At 39.4% G+C, this 14,359-nt stretch overlaps 3 protein-coding genes across 3 annotated transcripts; 2 read left to right on the top strand and 1 right to left on the bottom strand.

The window, feature by feature from the left end:
* The first annotated feature begins 1,964 nt into the window (after positions 1-1,964).
* On the top strand, positions 1,965-2,753 carry LOC310984541 (BTB/POZ domain-containing protein 8-like). Its single transcript, XM_083969776.1, has one exon. The coding sequence runs from the start codon at positions 1,986-1,988 to the stop codon at positions 2,403-2,405; it is 420 nt and encodes a 139-aa protein (XP_083825902.1). The 5' UTR covers positions 1,965-1,985; the 3' UTR covers positions 2,406-2,753.
* Positions 2,754-3,274: 521 nt separating this feature from the next.
* On the top strand, positions 3,275-4,631 carry cUnh1orf146 (chromosome Un C1orf146 homolog; the record flags this gene model as incomplete). The annotated part of the gene is made up of 5 exons (XM_083970048.1): positions 3,275-3,450; positions 3,673-3,766; positions 4,010-4,181; positions 4,293-4,371; positions 4,524-4,631. Exons 1-5 carry the CDS (start codon positions 3,385-3,387, stop codon positions 4,629-4,631), a joined length of 519 nt encoding a protein of 172 aa, XP_083826174.1. The 5' UTR covers positions 3,275-3,384.
* A 253-nt stretch (positions 4,632-4,884) lies between these two features.
* glmnb (glomulin, FKBP associated protein b) lies at positions 4,885-11,834 on the bottom strand (the record flags this gene model as incomplete). The annotated part of the gene is made up of 18 exons (XM_083970076.1): positions 4,885-4,980; positions 5,061-5,155; positions 5,281-5,416; positions 5,508-5,571; positions 6,477-6,586; positions 6,715-6,799; positions 7,025-7,098; positions 7,183-7,224; positions 7,411-7,500; positions 7,589-7,619; positions 7,708-7,761; positions 7,851-8,014; positions 8,118-8,208; positions 8,382-8,631; positions 9,110-9,218; positions 9,303-9,413; positions 10,766-10,891; positions 11,796-11,834. The coding sequence occupies 18 exons, from the start codon at positions 11,832-11,834 to the stop codon at positions 4,885-4,887; spliced, it is 1,767 nt and encodes a 588-aa protein (XP_083826202.1).
* Positions 11,835-14,359: the final 2,525 nt, after the last annotated feature.

Below are 14,359 nucleotides of genomic sequence, written 5' to 3' on the forward strand. Positions count from 1 at the left end.
AAGAAGGGGGACATCAGTGTACATCCGTTAAGACTGATCATAGAATTGTATTTGTCCAAAAAGAATCTGCCTTGTGACAAGGCATGTGACATAGTTACACCAATGCACTTTTATGTACATAAGAATAAGATTTTTTGATTATTTTTGTCATTTCTTTTATGCAGTGGAACAGTCTGGCCTTTTTAAGCCATAGATAATTTGACATAGTTAAAGGTACTATATATATATAAAACAGTTCGACGTCAACATATCATCGCTAAATTATCAGTGATTTGTTGGTGTAATTACAGTTACAGTTAGACTATTGTTGAGATAATTTGATATCATATCACTATTGATGGTGATATTGATTGATTGAAGCTTGTGTTTCTTGAAACTTAGAACACTTTATGCAGAAATCCCAGCACTTCTTGTCTCATAGGATGCTCAGACGGTGTCTCTTCTTTACTGCGCTTGTTTCTTTTTGCTTTGCATTATTGTAAAAGGATGAATGTGTTTGGCTTTTCATTCACTACACCTTTGCCATTTTGAGAAACACAAACTTCTTGCCTCATGATCTCTTTTGTGCAATCAAGCACAAACAAATGTTGACCTTGTGGTTCACAATGTCAAACGCAGCGTAGCATCACCTGGCTTCTCAGCGATGGTCTTTCTTGTTAATGGTAATTATATCAACATCTCACAATTCATTTTAAAAGATTTGTTTATACTCAAACACTATATGTAGCACCTTTAAAATTGTGTTAAAGGGAAATTTACATTACAATCAAATTTATGGATAGTGACTACCTGACATAAAGGTCCATTACAAAACTGCCACTGCTTCTCAAAAAAGTGTGTTATACTTGGAAACTTTTCCCTTGCATCTCCTTGCTGTTTTTCTTTTTCGATTTTGAGAATGTACCTGTTCCTGAGTTTGGGGATTTTTGATTTTAATTTTTGCACTGCACACATGCATGCTACTATTAAAATTTATTTTCCATCCTGCTATGCCATCCATTCTTTTTTTTGTGTTTTTTTTTTCTATGTCCCATTACCTTTTGTCATACCCAGTAGACTTGTGTCTAGAAACATAGATGTCCACTTTTTAAGAAATGTTTTGTTGTAAGCTTTGGTTTAGTAGGCTTTTGTGTAGTGTCAGTAGCCTCCTATGTACAGTATGTGATGTGTCTCTAGAGCAGCTGTTACAGCTCTGCCATGTCTCTCTTTTTTCACTATCACACTCAGAAAAAGAAACCCTGCTGCACCATTACTGAGGGTCTATCCCGATGCAAACATGTAAACCATTTTGTTTTCAGCACCAAACAGGCATCAGTTATTTCATCCTTTGCCATTTTAGAAATAGAAAACAGAGAATGTCAAACAGAACTTGGTGGTGTGCCATTTTTTGTGCTACTAAGTGAAGCACCGTTGCCTACATTTAGGTTTGTTGATAGTACTGTTTATTAGGCCTGCCCCTTCAAAGAACTGCACCGAAATCTCAAAAACATATCATTGTTAACTCAACAACAAATGCAAATTTCACTGGTGCTGGCAATGTATGGCTTACTTTGTTTGAACAGGTGGATAAAGAGATGCATTCAGAAAAGCATCGTCTGTGCATTACCTTTAAAGCTGTCTGTCCATCCATATTTGAAGGGGTTGGTGAGTTACGAGCCAATTTATTTGATATTCGTATTAACCGACAGCAGTTACCACTGACCAATTCACTGCTTTCCTCACCTGACTTCACTATGGAATATGTTCTGAAGGACACAGTTGCATTAAGGGTAAACTTTCAGTAATCACTGTTTGACTGTAGAAGGCAGTGACTAGTCTCTGAAATGAAATTATGAAAAAAAAAAAAAAAGAACTGTGGAGAATTGAATCAGTTTGTCATTTTGCAGTATTGTCAATTGTTTTTAGGGGACAATGGTTGTGACAGATTGGATCAAACCTGCAAACATGACCGCCGACCATCCAAAGCCCTCTCTCCCATTTACGAGATGGATGTGGGAGAAGCCTTTGAGCACTGCTTGGACAAGGACAGGAATGTAAAACTGCAAGCAGGGGAAGAAAAGCAAAGAGGAGATGATGAGAAAAGCAGTTACTTTGCAGAGCGGGACTGGAGTCTGCTCAGGCAGCTCCTCTCAGACCACGAGTCCAGTCTCGGTGTCATTAACCCCGTGCCTGAAGAGCTTAACCTGGCCCAGTACCTTATCAAGCAGACGCTGTCCCTATCACGTGACTGCCTGGACTCCCAGGCTTTCCTGTCTCCGGAGAAGGAGACCTTCAAACGCTGGGCGGAGCTCATCTCACCCATGGAGGATTCCTCCACCAGCATCACTGTGACCAGCTTCTCCCCAGAAGACGCTGCATCTCCACAGGGGGAGTGGACCATTGTGGAACTGGAAACACATCACTGACTGCACAGAGGAGAGCCTGCTGGACAGTTGACACCCTCTCTTTGAACTTTGAACATATTCACATTGACTTTGTCTTAATTTATTATAATTTATAATGATATTCTGTCTCCTCATGACACATCTTTATCCTGGACTCTGCAGAAGTCTGGACTTTGCAGCAGCTTATTGGCATTCCACGTCATGCTCTCAGTGGACTGTTTCTTAACAAACGGGCTGTTATGCATGCTGATATTTTTCTATGTTTGACTGTTTAATTGGTGCCGCTTTGAAAGTCCTAGAAAAGAATGAGAGTAAAAAAAACAAAACATTATAGGTGACTGAAATTTCTTAAAGAAAATACTATCGGCCCTAATAGCTTGCATTTTAGTGTCATATTGAAAATAAAGATTTGTGTTTCTGAAAAAAGAAAAAGAATTGTTCATCACTGTCTTGTCAGGCAGATTTCTCCTTTTTCTACGTTTGTCATGTTTACTCATTGGTCTTTTTAAAGACCCCTTACTCTACAGTACACAGGTGAAATTTTTAACACTCACAACGCTCATTCATTTGTGTGTAGAGCCTTCACTGATTTTAACGTCAATATCTTGCTATGATAAGTTAAAATGTGTGCCATGTTGTGTACATTATAAATGGATACTTCAATAATGAGAGCAGTTCAATCAAACACCAACAACAGCTGCTGTAAATTAGCATTGATTTGGTGAAGGCACACGTGTGCCGTGTTAACTAAAATAAACTAATCTGTGCAAACATGCAAGTTGTATTCCAGGACTGATATTGATGATTTAGACTTGAATACATTGATTATTGAAGGGGCCACGACCAGTGTTGATGCTGCAGCGACATCTCGTGGCTGTCTTTAAACACGACACGACAGGCTCGTGCGGCGTCCAGGAGGACACAGAGGTGGCTGACTGTCTCGAGCCCTGTCAGTTTGGTTCAAACTGCGTCACTAATTTGACTTGAACCGACCAGAACAATGGCGACGGACAAAGACACGACTTCTCCGTGGAAAACAACGATAATAGTCAGCACCTGCCTCCAGGTGGGTGATAAGTCTTCACCTGTCAAACCTGCAACAGTTTGGTCCTAGGTGTGCTGAGTTTAATAGCCTAGCCCTAGATAACGGTATTTGTCCACAATTAGCTAAGATGCTACCGCCAGAACTGAGCAGGAGTAGCACTCGATAACCATTATTGATTTTTAACCCATTTTAAAAGTGAAATGCAGTTGCCTTTATTTTGATCTACATTTCCACTTTTGCCAGAGGCATGATATCAACAGGATGCTCCAAGTGCAGCAGCATAGAATCAGATCCTCGGACACCGTCGAGTCTGGCGCCATTATTTTTCCCCTGTCAGGTAAACCATCATTAACCCTATCAACTTTAACACCACGTCCCTCGGGATATTCAGCTCTCAAATACATCTGCTGCACATTTTTTAGAATTAAGCATTGTGCCCATATTTTATCATCAGTTTACGTATATATATTGCCGACAAATATTCTTTAAGATTTGCCATACAGTAGATGTGGTTAAAAAAAAAATCTGTATGTCATCTTGTGTTTGGCATATTATATGCTATATATATTTAAATCTCTAGGCACTGCATTCCTGTTGGTTGACCCTCAAGACTTCTCAGGGCGTTTTGAGGAATCAGGACTCATTGAGAGGATAAAGAAGTTTGTGCAGGTGCACCGGAACAGCTTCCTCCTTCTGTTTGCTCCATTTTTTGGGAAAAGGGAGCTGGAATTCTTATTAGGCATTCAGCACAGGTATATAGATAAATGGCTGTGGTTTAATCTCACATTCGTGTTGCCTTCTCATTATGCTCATTATCATCAGTTCAGTTCAGTCAGTTAATATAAAGTATTTTTTTCTTTCAGGTTCTTTGGCAGCAATCTCAAGACTTTGCCTGTGAGAAACAATGCTGAGATTATCAAAGGAATGTTGACTATTGCCAAGGTAAACATGCAGTACACAAATTGTCTTTGGTAGTAGTAGTAGTACTACTACTACTGTATGCACTAAATTATTATAGATAATGATCATTGTTGTTTTTGTTAAATAATTATTTTGTGAAACTTTAAAGTAAGCCCAGTCTCATTTGTGTGCAGGCCACCAGTAAACCCCATTCAGTCACTATCCATGAGCGGATGTCTCTGGCCCAGGCTCACATCGTTGAAAGCAGTCCTGTGTGGGAGATGCTAAGAGACATACTGTAAAGTGCAGCAGGTGATCCAGACACAATCCTTTGAGTAGTTTTATTTGATACTAACCAGTACAGGTTGTATTTGGTGAACATACAAATGCAAAAGTAGAAGTGTTTGCTTTTTTTTTTTTGACATTTTTGACAATAACTTTGAGATAGAAAAGTTCACACATTAAAAGCATTTTTTTTATAAGTCAAAAAATTAAAACACAGCTTGGAAAAGTTACTGTGGTCTGAAGTGACACTTGAGCACAAGCGGTTGCAGTTTAGTGTGGGATCTTCATCTTTTCCTCTGTAATCTCTTCAATCCGGACTATAAGACTTTCCATCAAGTCAAACGTCACCAAAGCACTCTGCAACACCTGAGACACACGGGAAGAGTCAGTTTGTCTGCAGAGATCAGACTCAGAATGATAATTAAAAGGAAAGTTAGTGTGTATACCTGCTGCTGGGCCTCTGGGGACAAATTGGACACGTTCTCATGCTTCACTCTTATGCTTCTGACTAGTTTGGAGGATCTAGCAGCATCTCTGGCCTCTGGAGGAAAACCATAGAGACAGTCCATGGTGTGAAAACTGTGAGGCTGTTGTTCCATTTGTAATTTGTGCGAGGCTATTGCAATGTCATGTTGTCAGACAGTCAGATTAGCAGAAAACTCCTACCTTTTGCTTTGAGCTTTCGATCCTCCTTCAGTGCTTTCAGTTCAGCAGAATAATACCCTCTTGACATGCTGATACACACACGCAGTATTTTCACGTAGTCCTCCTTCATCCTACACAGCGCTTCCCACACATCTGTCTGAAAGAAAGAGGTGTATATCATCAGCTTTCTGCATTAACCAGGCTGACTGGCAGAAGAGCAGTGAAAGTGTTGAATGAGACTGACTTACAGTGCTCCACGGTTCTTTGTCTCTGATAAATAGATAGCGCAGAAGATTCAGACTCTCCATTATCCTGGATAAACAAAGACAGGGCATTTCTAAATGGCTCAGTCTGGATAAAGTGTCCCCGTTCTCACATTTATAGACCTTTGTCTTTGGATCCCTGCAGTTAACCAGACTTCAGAAACACCAAATTTGGTTTGCGCAGTGTAAATTAAATAGGCTTGTAATTTGTTATGTCACCTACATTTGATGCATTAAATTCTGTAGTGATATAGCTTTGTATTTTAATCTCAATGTGGGCACAGTTTTGTTTTCCACAGGCCAAGATAAATATTATATACATTGTAAACTAGTATCTTTACTGGGTTATGCATAATGTAGACTCATAAACCACAAATGAGCAGGCCTGTCATTTAAAGCAGAAGTAAGTGATATATTTGTGTTAATATAAGTCTTAAATAGTTATATCTTCCGACAGCAATCACTTACATAGAGTGTTTGGTCTGAAACACGGGTCTGTCAGTCACTCTGCTCTGAGTCGAGGAGAAAACATGTATCGTATCCTACAGTTTTTATCCAATGAGGAGAGAGAACGGCATGCAGGGCTGTGTGTGCAGCCAAGGGACGCCGTGAATGTGGTGACGTAGGGGCAAGGACTGTTATGGTGCGTTCAAGGAAACTCGTTTTTTTCCGACCTGTGAAGTCGTACCAGTTCGATCTGGTACATAGACTGTACAAAAAGACGTACTGGTACGATTTCACGGGTCGGAAGTTACGAGTGGCCGTTATAGTGACTTTCACCGGTAAAACAGGTCGGAAAAACACGAGTGGGTTGCCTGGAACGCTACAAAGTCGTAAGTTGTGACTTGAAGCTGTAATTTATGATTTCAAAAGCCTGCCTGGAACGCAGCATTAGCGAAAACGACCGGATCACTCACTTCTGCTTTAAGTTAAACTCTTGTTTACGTTGGTTACCTGTCCATACTGTTGAGCAGATCTGTCTGAGCACCTTGAGGCAGAACCAGCACCAGTCCCAGCAATGAGATAAATTCCTCTCCCAGGAACCATTTATTGGCATTTCCAGGCTAGAGAGGAGATACCATAGATTAACACCCTCTGATAAAACCATCAAACTAAACAGTAACCAGACAGTAAGACTGAGATTTAGCCCCAACCGCCTAAGAAAGCTCTCATCCGTCATCTTTGATCTCACCTTCATGGAAAATTCTACTTGATTCTTGATGTTCTTTATTATATAACTCTCCACTCCTGCGTGGTTGCTGACTTTTAACATGCACCTACAAAAGGAAAACATCAGCAGACTGAAACTGTGAACACTTTCAGAATACATACATGCTGAGCCACACTAATAAAGTCTCCCTTTACTCTCAAAACAGCTTCAGGTTTTCTCCACATTTTGAAAAAAAAAATGTTTTGCTTCATGTTGACGTGAGTGCAACATTTCTACAAATTTGTCAGCTGCACATCTTCTGTTCTCTTCTTACACCTGAATCAGATCTTACCTGAAAAACTTGTGCTTTGCCTCAGCATCTAATTTATCAATGAAGAGCTGGAAAACCTGCAGTCCAGATTCTCTCTGTGGAAGCAGTGGTCACAAAAATGAGAAGTGTGTTCTTTGACAATATCACAGATGCAGAATAGAGGAAGTCTGTATACTCACCAAATGTTGCATAGGGCAGTCAGCGAGTACTTGCCGCAGTCTCTGTGAATCACAGCAGGACACCAAAAGTCACTGATTGGTCAAACTATTCATATAGTTGTTGACCTAAGTGTAGTATGACTTGCATGACTGTGGGTATGAATGTAGTCATGTTGTGATATGAACAGTTTAAGTCTTAATTCAGCTTTTAAAATTGTGAGAACGAGGGAGCTGTAATGTTTGTGTTACCTGTGGAACACTAAAAAAACTCTTCAGTTCCAGTAGACTGACAGGAAGGCTGTCGTCCTGCACTTTCTCCAAGCTCTTTGAGTACAGTGCCTGAGAAAAATTACCATAGTTTCCATTAATCATGCTTGGTCTAATCTCACCTTCAGAAAAATACAATTCTATATTAATATACCCTTACCAGCCCTTTAAGCAAGCGTGATTCCTTTTTGCTGCCAAAAAAGCAAGACAGAAGATGATTATAAGTAACTGATCATTAAACAAGAACCATATTCACTTCACGTCGTGATAACAGCATACCTACTGAGAAGTTCATTGATGTATTCCATGTTGCACTGAAGAATGAATACAGGACTGGAACAGCAGGAAAGAGCAAGCAACGTTAACCATGTGCTGCACAGTTAGAATGAAGTCATTTTACTGGCCATTGCTTCTCATCACACCTGAACACTGCGGGAAAGCTGTCCATGGTGATGAGCTGGACAAACAGCAGATAAGCCAGACATGCTCTCGATTCCTTAGACTGAGTTATGTCCATCACGCTGCTCCTCTTCGAGTTGAAAAACAGGAGCTCTGAGGGGGACACCTGGATTGCAGGTAGTATGACCTGTAGAGTTGGGTAGTGAAATTCAGCTTTAAAAAAATTGAACACTTAGCCATTGTTGGTTCTCTTAAGATGTAAAAAGAAGAAGAGGAGAGCCTGTTCTCACCATTATATCTGTTGCAAAGAGCCAAAATGATGATTTCCTGTCTCGATTTAGTTCAGCCTCGAGCAAAGGCTCCCGCAAGCTCCTCATGCAGCTGAAGGGAAAAACTTATCATTTATCAATAATGCTAAATTTGTTTCACTGGAATTGTAAACTAAAAAATAAACTTAAAGGTTTTGTTATTGTTTGATATAAATGGTCATCAGCAAAAAAAAATATATATATATATGTTCAACTAAACAACCATAATAAAGACGGGAAACATACAATTTGAGCAGCTCAGATCTCAGCTCCTCATCCTCGGCAGTGGTAACAGAGTTTCTCTCTTTCTTCTTCACTTCCTCAATGAAAGACTTTGTAAATTCAGCCAATGCGGTGCAGCAGCGACACAGGCCGTGCTCATCAGCCTCCTCTTGCTTTGGTGTGTAAGGAACAGGCAGTCGCAACAGCTGCTTCTGTATGGCAGGCAGAATCAAGCCCACTTTGGCTGCCTTTCCATCCTCCATCCGAAGAAGCACTTTTCAAGATATAAGGTTGCTGTTAGTTACCGTACACGTACAGCAGGAGGAGCCAAACACCATAGTTTTTTAACAACAGCATGTTTTTACCACCAGTTAGTAAACGACCATGACTGCATCTGTGTTGTAAAACCTCCATAATTTACTCTGTTTAGAAAAATATTTCTTACACATACTATTTTGTAGAAAAGTGGGAGGAGACAAAAAGAAGAAGAAAAAAGGGAATATCAACAGTATAGCATATTATGAAATTGAATTTCAGCTGTTAGGATGCATAATGTTTCAGTCATCAGTGCTTACCAATGTGATTATTACACTGGTACTAGTGACATTTACAATGTCACTGGTCACAATTATTAAAGCTCCATCCATTGTGCATGAATGAATCAATAACATCAATATCTCTGTGACTAGCTCTCAAATTGGTAATTTATAGCAGATGTGATAATTGGCATAATTTCTAATGCTGTTAGTCACCTGTTTTAAGATGAGGAACAATGGCCATGATGGTCTCTGAAATGGCAGCTGGATCAATGTCCTCAATTATTTCCAGCAAACTGTACAGGAGTTCCTCTGGCCTGCAAGTCTGAAAAAACAACAACACACACATGGATTTAACCTACTGTATAGAAAGCACGCCACATTATATAAATGGATTGTTTGCACCTACCTGGGTCATATGTGTGATGGCAGTCTGGCAGGGGTTGAGACTTGTCTCTTTTTTAACCACCTCATTTACAAGAGGTGCTATGAGTACACAGCCCATAGACTTCACAATCCCCTAAGAGCAACAGAAAACAAACACACCTAGTCAATAACAAGATAAACAGAGACCCCGTTGCTATAGATTCACTGTGCCTTTCCTCTCCATTTGCACGTGTCACTGCAGAAAAAGTTGCATGCAACACCACCTGCAGTTTCACATTAACTGAGAAAGCGTGATCTCAAGGACTGACGGAAAAAAACATGATTAGGAGGGCAAGCTTGAGTATCTCCACAATGGTTGAGCTGCAGTGCTGTTGAAAGCCATTAATCTCAATGTTTGGCCTAAAACACAAAAAAGCATCAGTAGCGTCTTCACTTCTGTGTCTACGAGGAAACAATTGATGAAATTATAAAATCTTACATGGCTCTAGCCATGAAAAAAGGCCACATTTTCAGGCTTCTGGTGTAATCATGGCTAAAATATTTTATACAAATTAGAGGTAATGCCCCAAAAGAGAATAATAATTAATTTCTCTATAATTGTAGACTTAATTAGTAATCTGTGTTAAATCGTACACTTGTACATAATTGGAAGCGTACCAAATGAGCTCACTCTTTGTTTCTCCTATTATGAATGAGTCAAGTCGATACATATTTAACAAATCATAACGTAACTTATTTGAGAACAATTTTCATATACAGCAGGTCCAGACTCATTTTAGAAATTCATTACTGCTGCACTGACTGTAAAGATTTGTCATATTCTAAGTACCTAGTGGAAGTGACTGCCTGTTTATCGGTAGATTAAAAATGGCTGCCAGCCAGAGATATTTTATTTCTTCCACAGAATGTAATAAACTGTAGGATTGCAGTCCCTTTACTCTCGGCACTGCCTATGTCTTTCTCCATGTCTTTGCTCTTTAAGTTCACGTTGAAAGCCACGGATTTCTCATTTGATAATCAATCATTTGAACCCCTTGAGACTCCTTCAGCTTCAGAAAAAGGCAGGACTTAAAAGATGCTTCTAAAAGTACACTACTCAAAACTGCGTGAAGCATGGAGAGATAGGACAACCAAGGGCACTTAGAGGAATGCCGTATTGAAGAGGGTTAGCAGTGGAGCGAGAAATCTGACTGAATATCTGCTTGTTCCCTCCCCACACCTCCAGGTCAAGAGGCCAGTAAGCACAGAGCAGTGGTGTGCATGTTAATGTTTAGCATAGCTGGGTGGAAGGGAAGTGGTTGCTGCTGTTCACCTCAGTACATACGTGGCTCAGGAGGCTGCAGTATGTGCTTTTAGTCCTGTATGACAGATTAACACTGTCGATCCACTGTCACTTCATATCTGGGGGTGTGACTGCTACTAGTCTGGATGGATGGTACAACAGATGTTTCTCTGTTAGTTGTGCCAGTGCTGGAGGAGGATTACCTGGTTTTTCTCATCCTGAACAAATTTCAGCAGTTGTGCACTGTCGCCCTGGCTGAGACATGCAGATCCCAAATCCTTGAACTGCTGGTAGTCCTCTGTCTTCAGATGGTCTTCTGGGGTGTCTCTCTAAACATAGGATTGAGGATTATCAAGTTAAATTATTTTAGTGTGTCTGATGAAAAAAAAAAAAAAATAATAATAATATATAAAAAAAATTATAAATAATATTTTTGTTATTAAAAATTAAATAAAAAAATGAAATGTACAAATCCTAATAGTTAGGTGTTTCAAACAATATTTGAAACATTAAAAATGTTTAAAACTAAGGCTGATCACTGTTATAATCAAATTATAGTTAATGCTGTTGCTGCTTGATCACATTAACCTACTTGTTTAAGATCTTTGGCAGAATCTGAGAATAATCAAAATGCATAGCATGTTACCAACAGGAAGTGTTAGAGGAAAAGAGTCGGTAATTGACACGCGATCTCAGCCTTGAACCAAAAAAGAAAAAATGGAGTTTACACTACTCTCAGTTCAGTCCTGAATGTTTGATTGTTATCAATAAAATAAAAAGTAGAACACAGTATTTGGCATCCATACTTTTATGTGGGTTGGACATGGGCCACCAATACCTTTTTGAGTTGGAAAAGGTTGAGAACTAGTGAACCCAAAATGTCTAATAAATATTGTTTTGTTTTGTTTTTTTATGAAAATGATCTATTGATAATTGAGACTGTCCAAAGCTAAATTTGTACATAGCCCAGATGAACTAAGATAACATGTCTGCTATCACTGTGTTTTCTTCTTTTGTTTTGATAGGCCGCCACAGTGAAGGAGAAGGACTGCCTCAGATACAAAACAAACCAGTTCAAATTCACTTTAATGTCTAAGCATCTAAGCAGGTATGTTGTTGTTAATATGTTTTATTAAAAGCACCCACTTCAAAAGGTTGTATTCCACAGAGGCATCATGAGTGTGATTGCCTCGGCTTAATTGTGTTACAGTGAAAAAATAATCATTGACTTACCCATCTCTTGATTATGTCGTTCACCTGATCCTCCTTCATGATCAGTCTCTCCCCAGTCCTCACAGTCAATCCTATTATCAATATGTCTTTATTTTCAACACAACACAACAGATGCTGTGACAGGTATAAGAAGAGATGTCAGCACCAGCTTCAAAAGAACCAAAATGTGAAGCTCTGCCGGCGTCTCAAGGGAGACAGAGAGAGAGAGAGAGATTCAGTCTGTAGAGAACCCCAACGTAAACCTCTTATCTCCCTTTGTGCTTGTCATGTAATAGGATTAAACCAGGGCACTTATGTGTGGTCACAGAAACTTGTGGGTCTGTCTGGAAGGTTCCAGTCGTAGAAACACTCACAGTCCTGAACCACTACTTTTGATAGTGCTGTGGTCGACTGAAAGTGTCTGTACCCACTCATTTGCTTAATCTCTTGTAGGTGGGCAAACACCACTAAACACTGTATACAGAATAGTTATCAATTATATTGCAAATTAAGCCAATTTTTTCATTATTATTTCATTTATTTCAAACATGCTGGAAATTCATCATGTATCCATTGAATGAAGCTGTATATTTCTTTTCATTTTACTAAAGTTATTCAAATCATATTATATTGACTTGGAAGCTTTGTTATGTTGGTCATCCCAGTGATTGTCATGTCTGCTGATATTGTCATCACAGATGAGGTTGTTGTACAGGCAGATTTAAGAAGGGCTCGACTTCCACACATAGGAATGATAAATTAATTAAAGTTAATTTTAAAAAAATCAACCAAACATAATATGTGTTTTGTACACAATGTGTTTTGTTTAAATTGTTTATTTTTCATCCTCTACAGGTATTAAAGGAAAGTATTGATTGCTTTGAAGTAGCAGGGACAGAGAGACTGGTCAACATCAAGGTCCAGGTGAATTCAGTCAAATACAGACATCTGTGAAGAAAGCCACAAAAAAAGGTAACTTTTGACTGCAGGGCTTCTGTTTAAAGTTCACAGTATTGATGAGTATTGAAATTGAATTGTATGATTTGGGAAAATCTCAACAAGTATAAAGTACTTACTTTTTTAGTACAGTAACTACAAATAAGTACTTTATTCCTTCATCATGAGCAGCACTGGTTTGATCTCCATTGTGTTTCGACAGTATGAGACAAATCTACCTGTGTGACATGTGCTGGGACATTTCTCTATAATTAAATGGAAAAACCTGTTGTACAAAGACACACAGACACAGGATTAAGGATGCTTTTCTGTGATTGCTGAATGACAACATATTGCTCTTCTGTGTAAACACATAAGCCCCCCACCCCCCTTCCCCAGTGTTTACATGCATGGGTAATATAATAGAAAAACAATCACTGACTTCCTGCTCCAGGCACACAGCCTCGGTAAAGGAGCAGCTCAAGTCCTGATTTTAGATGAATAGGGGGAGAAGCGTGTTTGAACGGTTGGATTTAGCCAACATCTGCTGCTCAGGTTTACTCTCTGTATTGCTGTGTGATGAAAGCCTTAGACAAAAGCCACAAAGTAAATACAATACCCAGACTGCAGCTCACTCCGTGTTTGTCCCTGATTTTGTCATTCTTAATTGCCGGCTGATGAGGTTTAGTTTTGGCAGTTCTCCTGAGGAGCAGCAGACACAAAAGCATATAAACCCCATCTTGCGGTGAGATCACAGCAGTCGTACTCAGCCCACGAGTACTCAGTCATCACTGCTACATAATTACACCAGTATGCAGTAGTTATTACTACATTATTACATTAGCGCTCAGTAGTACGGTGGACCACACTCATCTTCAAACTCCTGAAGTTTCATGACTGCATCTTACATCATGGTGACAAAATACATAACACACATGAACTGAAATCAAAACTGCCTCTGTGGTAGCTTCCCACTGTAGGTGAGGCCACATGTCGCCATGATGGCGCCCACACAGACTCGCAAAGTGAAAACAATACCAGCAACATATTGTTGCTTATGACTTGTTTTATTTTCTGTGGCCACAACCCCACACACGGGAGACCATCTGCAAAAAATAGTAGTTCTGTATTTAATTTGATCTCATTCAATTCGAGTCTTTCATTCGATTATTTTTTTATTGGACAGGAATTGTTTATGTTTTATATTAATGCATAAAAAAAAATAAAATATACTTAGGATTAAAATTGGTTTACCCTACTTAATAAAAAAAAAGCACTCAGTTTTAGCCACGGACTATTTTAATAAAATCTTTTCTCCTTTTAATTTCTTAAGACACAGGCCTGTGATAGACTGGCGACCTGTCCAGGATGTACACTGCCATGGCCGCATGTCAGCTGGGATTTGTTCCAGCCCCCCCACGACCCTGCACAGACGAGCAGTTGAGACAATAGATGGATCACAAGAAATACAAACGTCCCGAAGAATAACGCAGTGATCTCCTTCCAACTCAAGAGGGCACTGTTTGTCTGTAGGGGCACATCCATGTGAGTACAATGGATTTGTCATTCAACACCTTATGGACACATGTAAACATCAAGTTGACACATCACAATTATATCTAAGAAGTATTATCACCCAAATGTGTTTA

This window comes from Trachurus trachurus (genome assembly GCF_905171665.1).
Source record: "Trachurus trachurus genome assembly, chromosome: 4".
Lineage (NCBI taxonomy): Eukaryota > Metazoa > Chordata > Actinopteri > Carangiformes > Carangidae > Trachurus > Trachurus trachurus.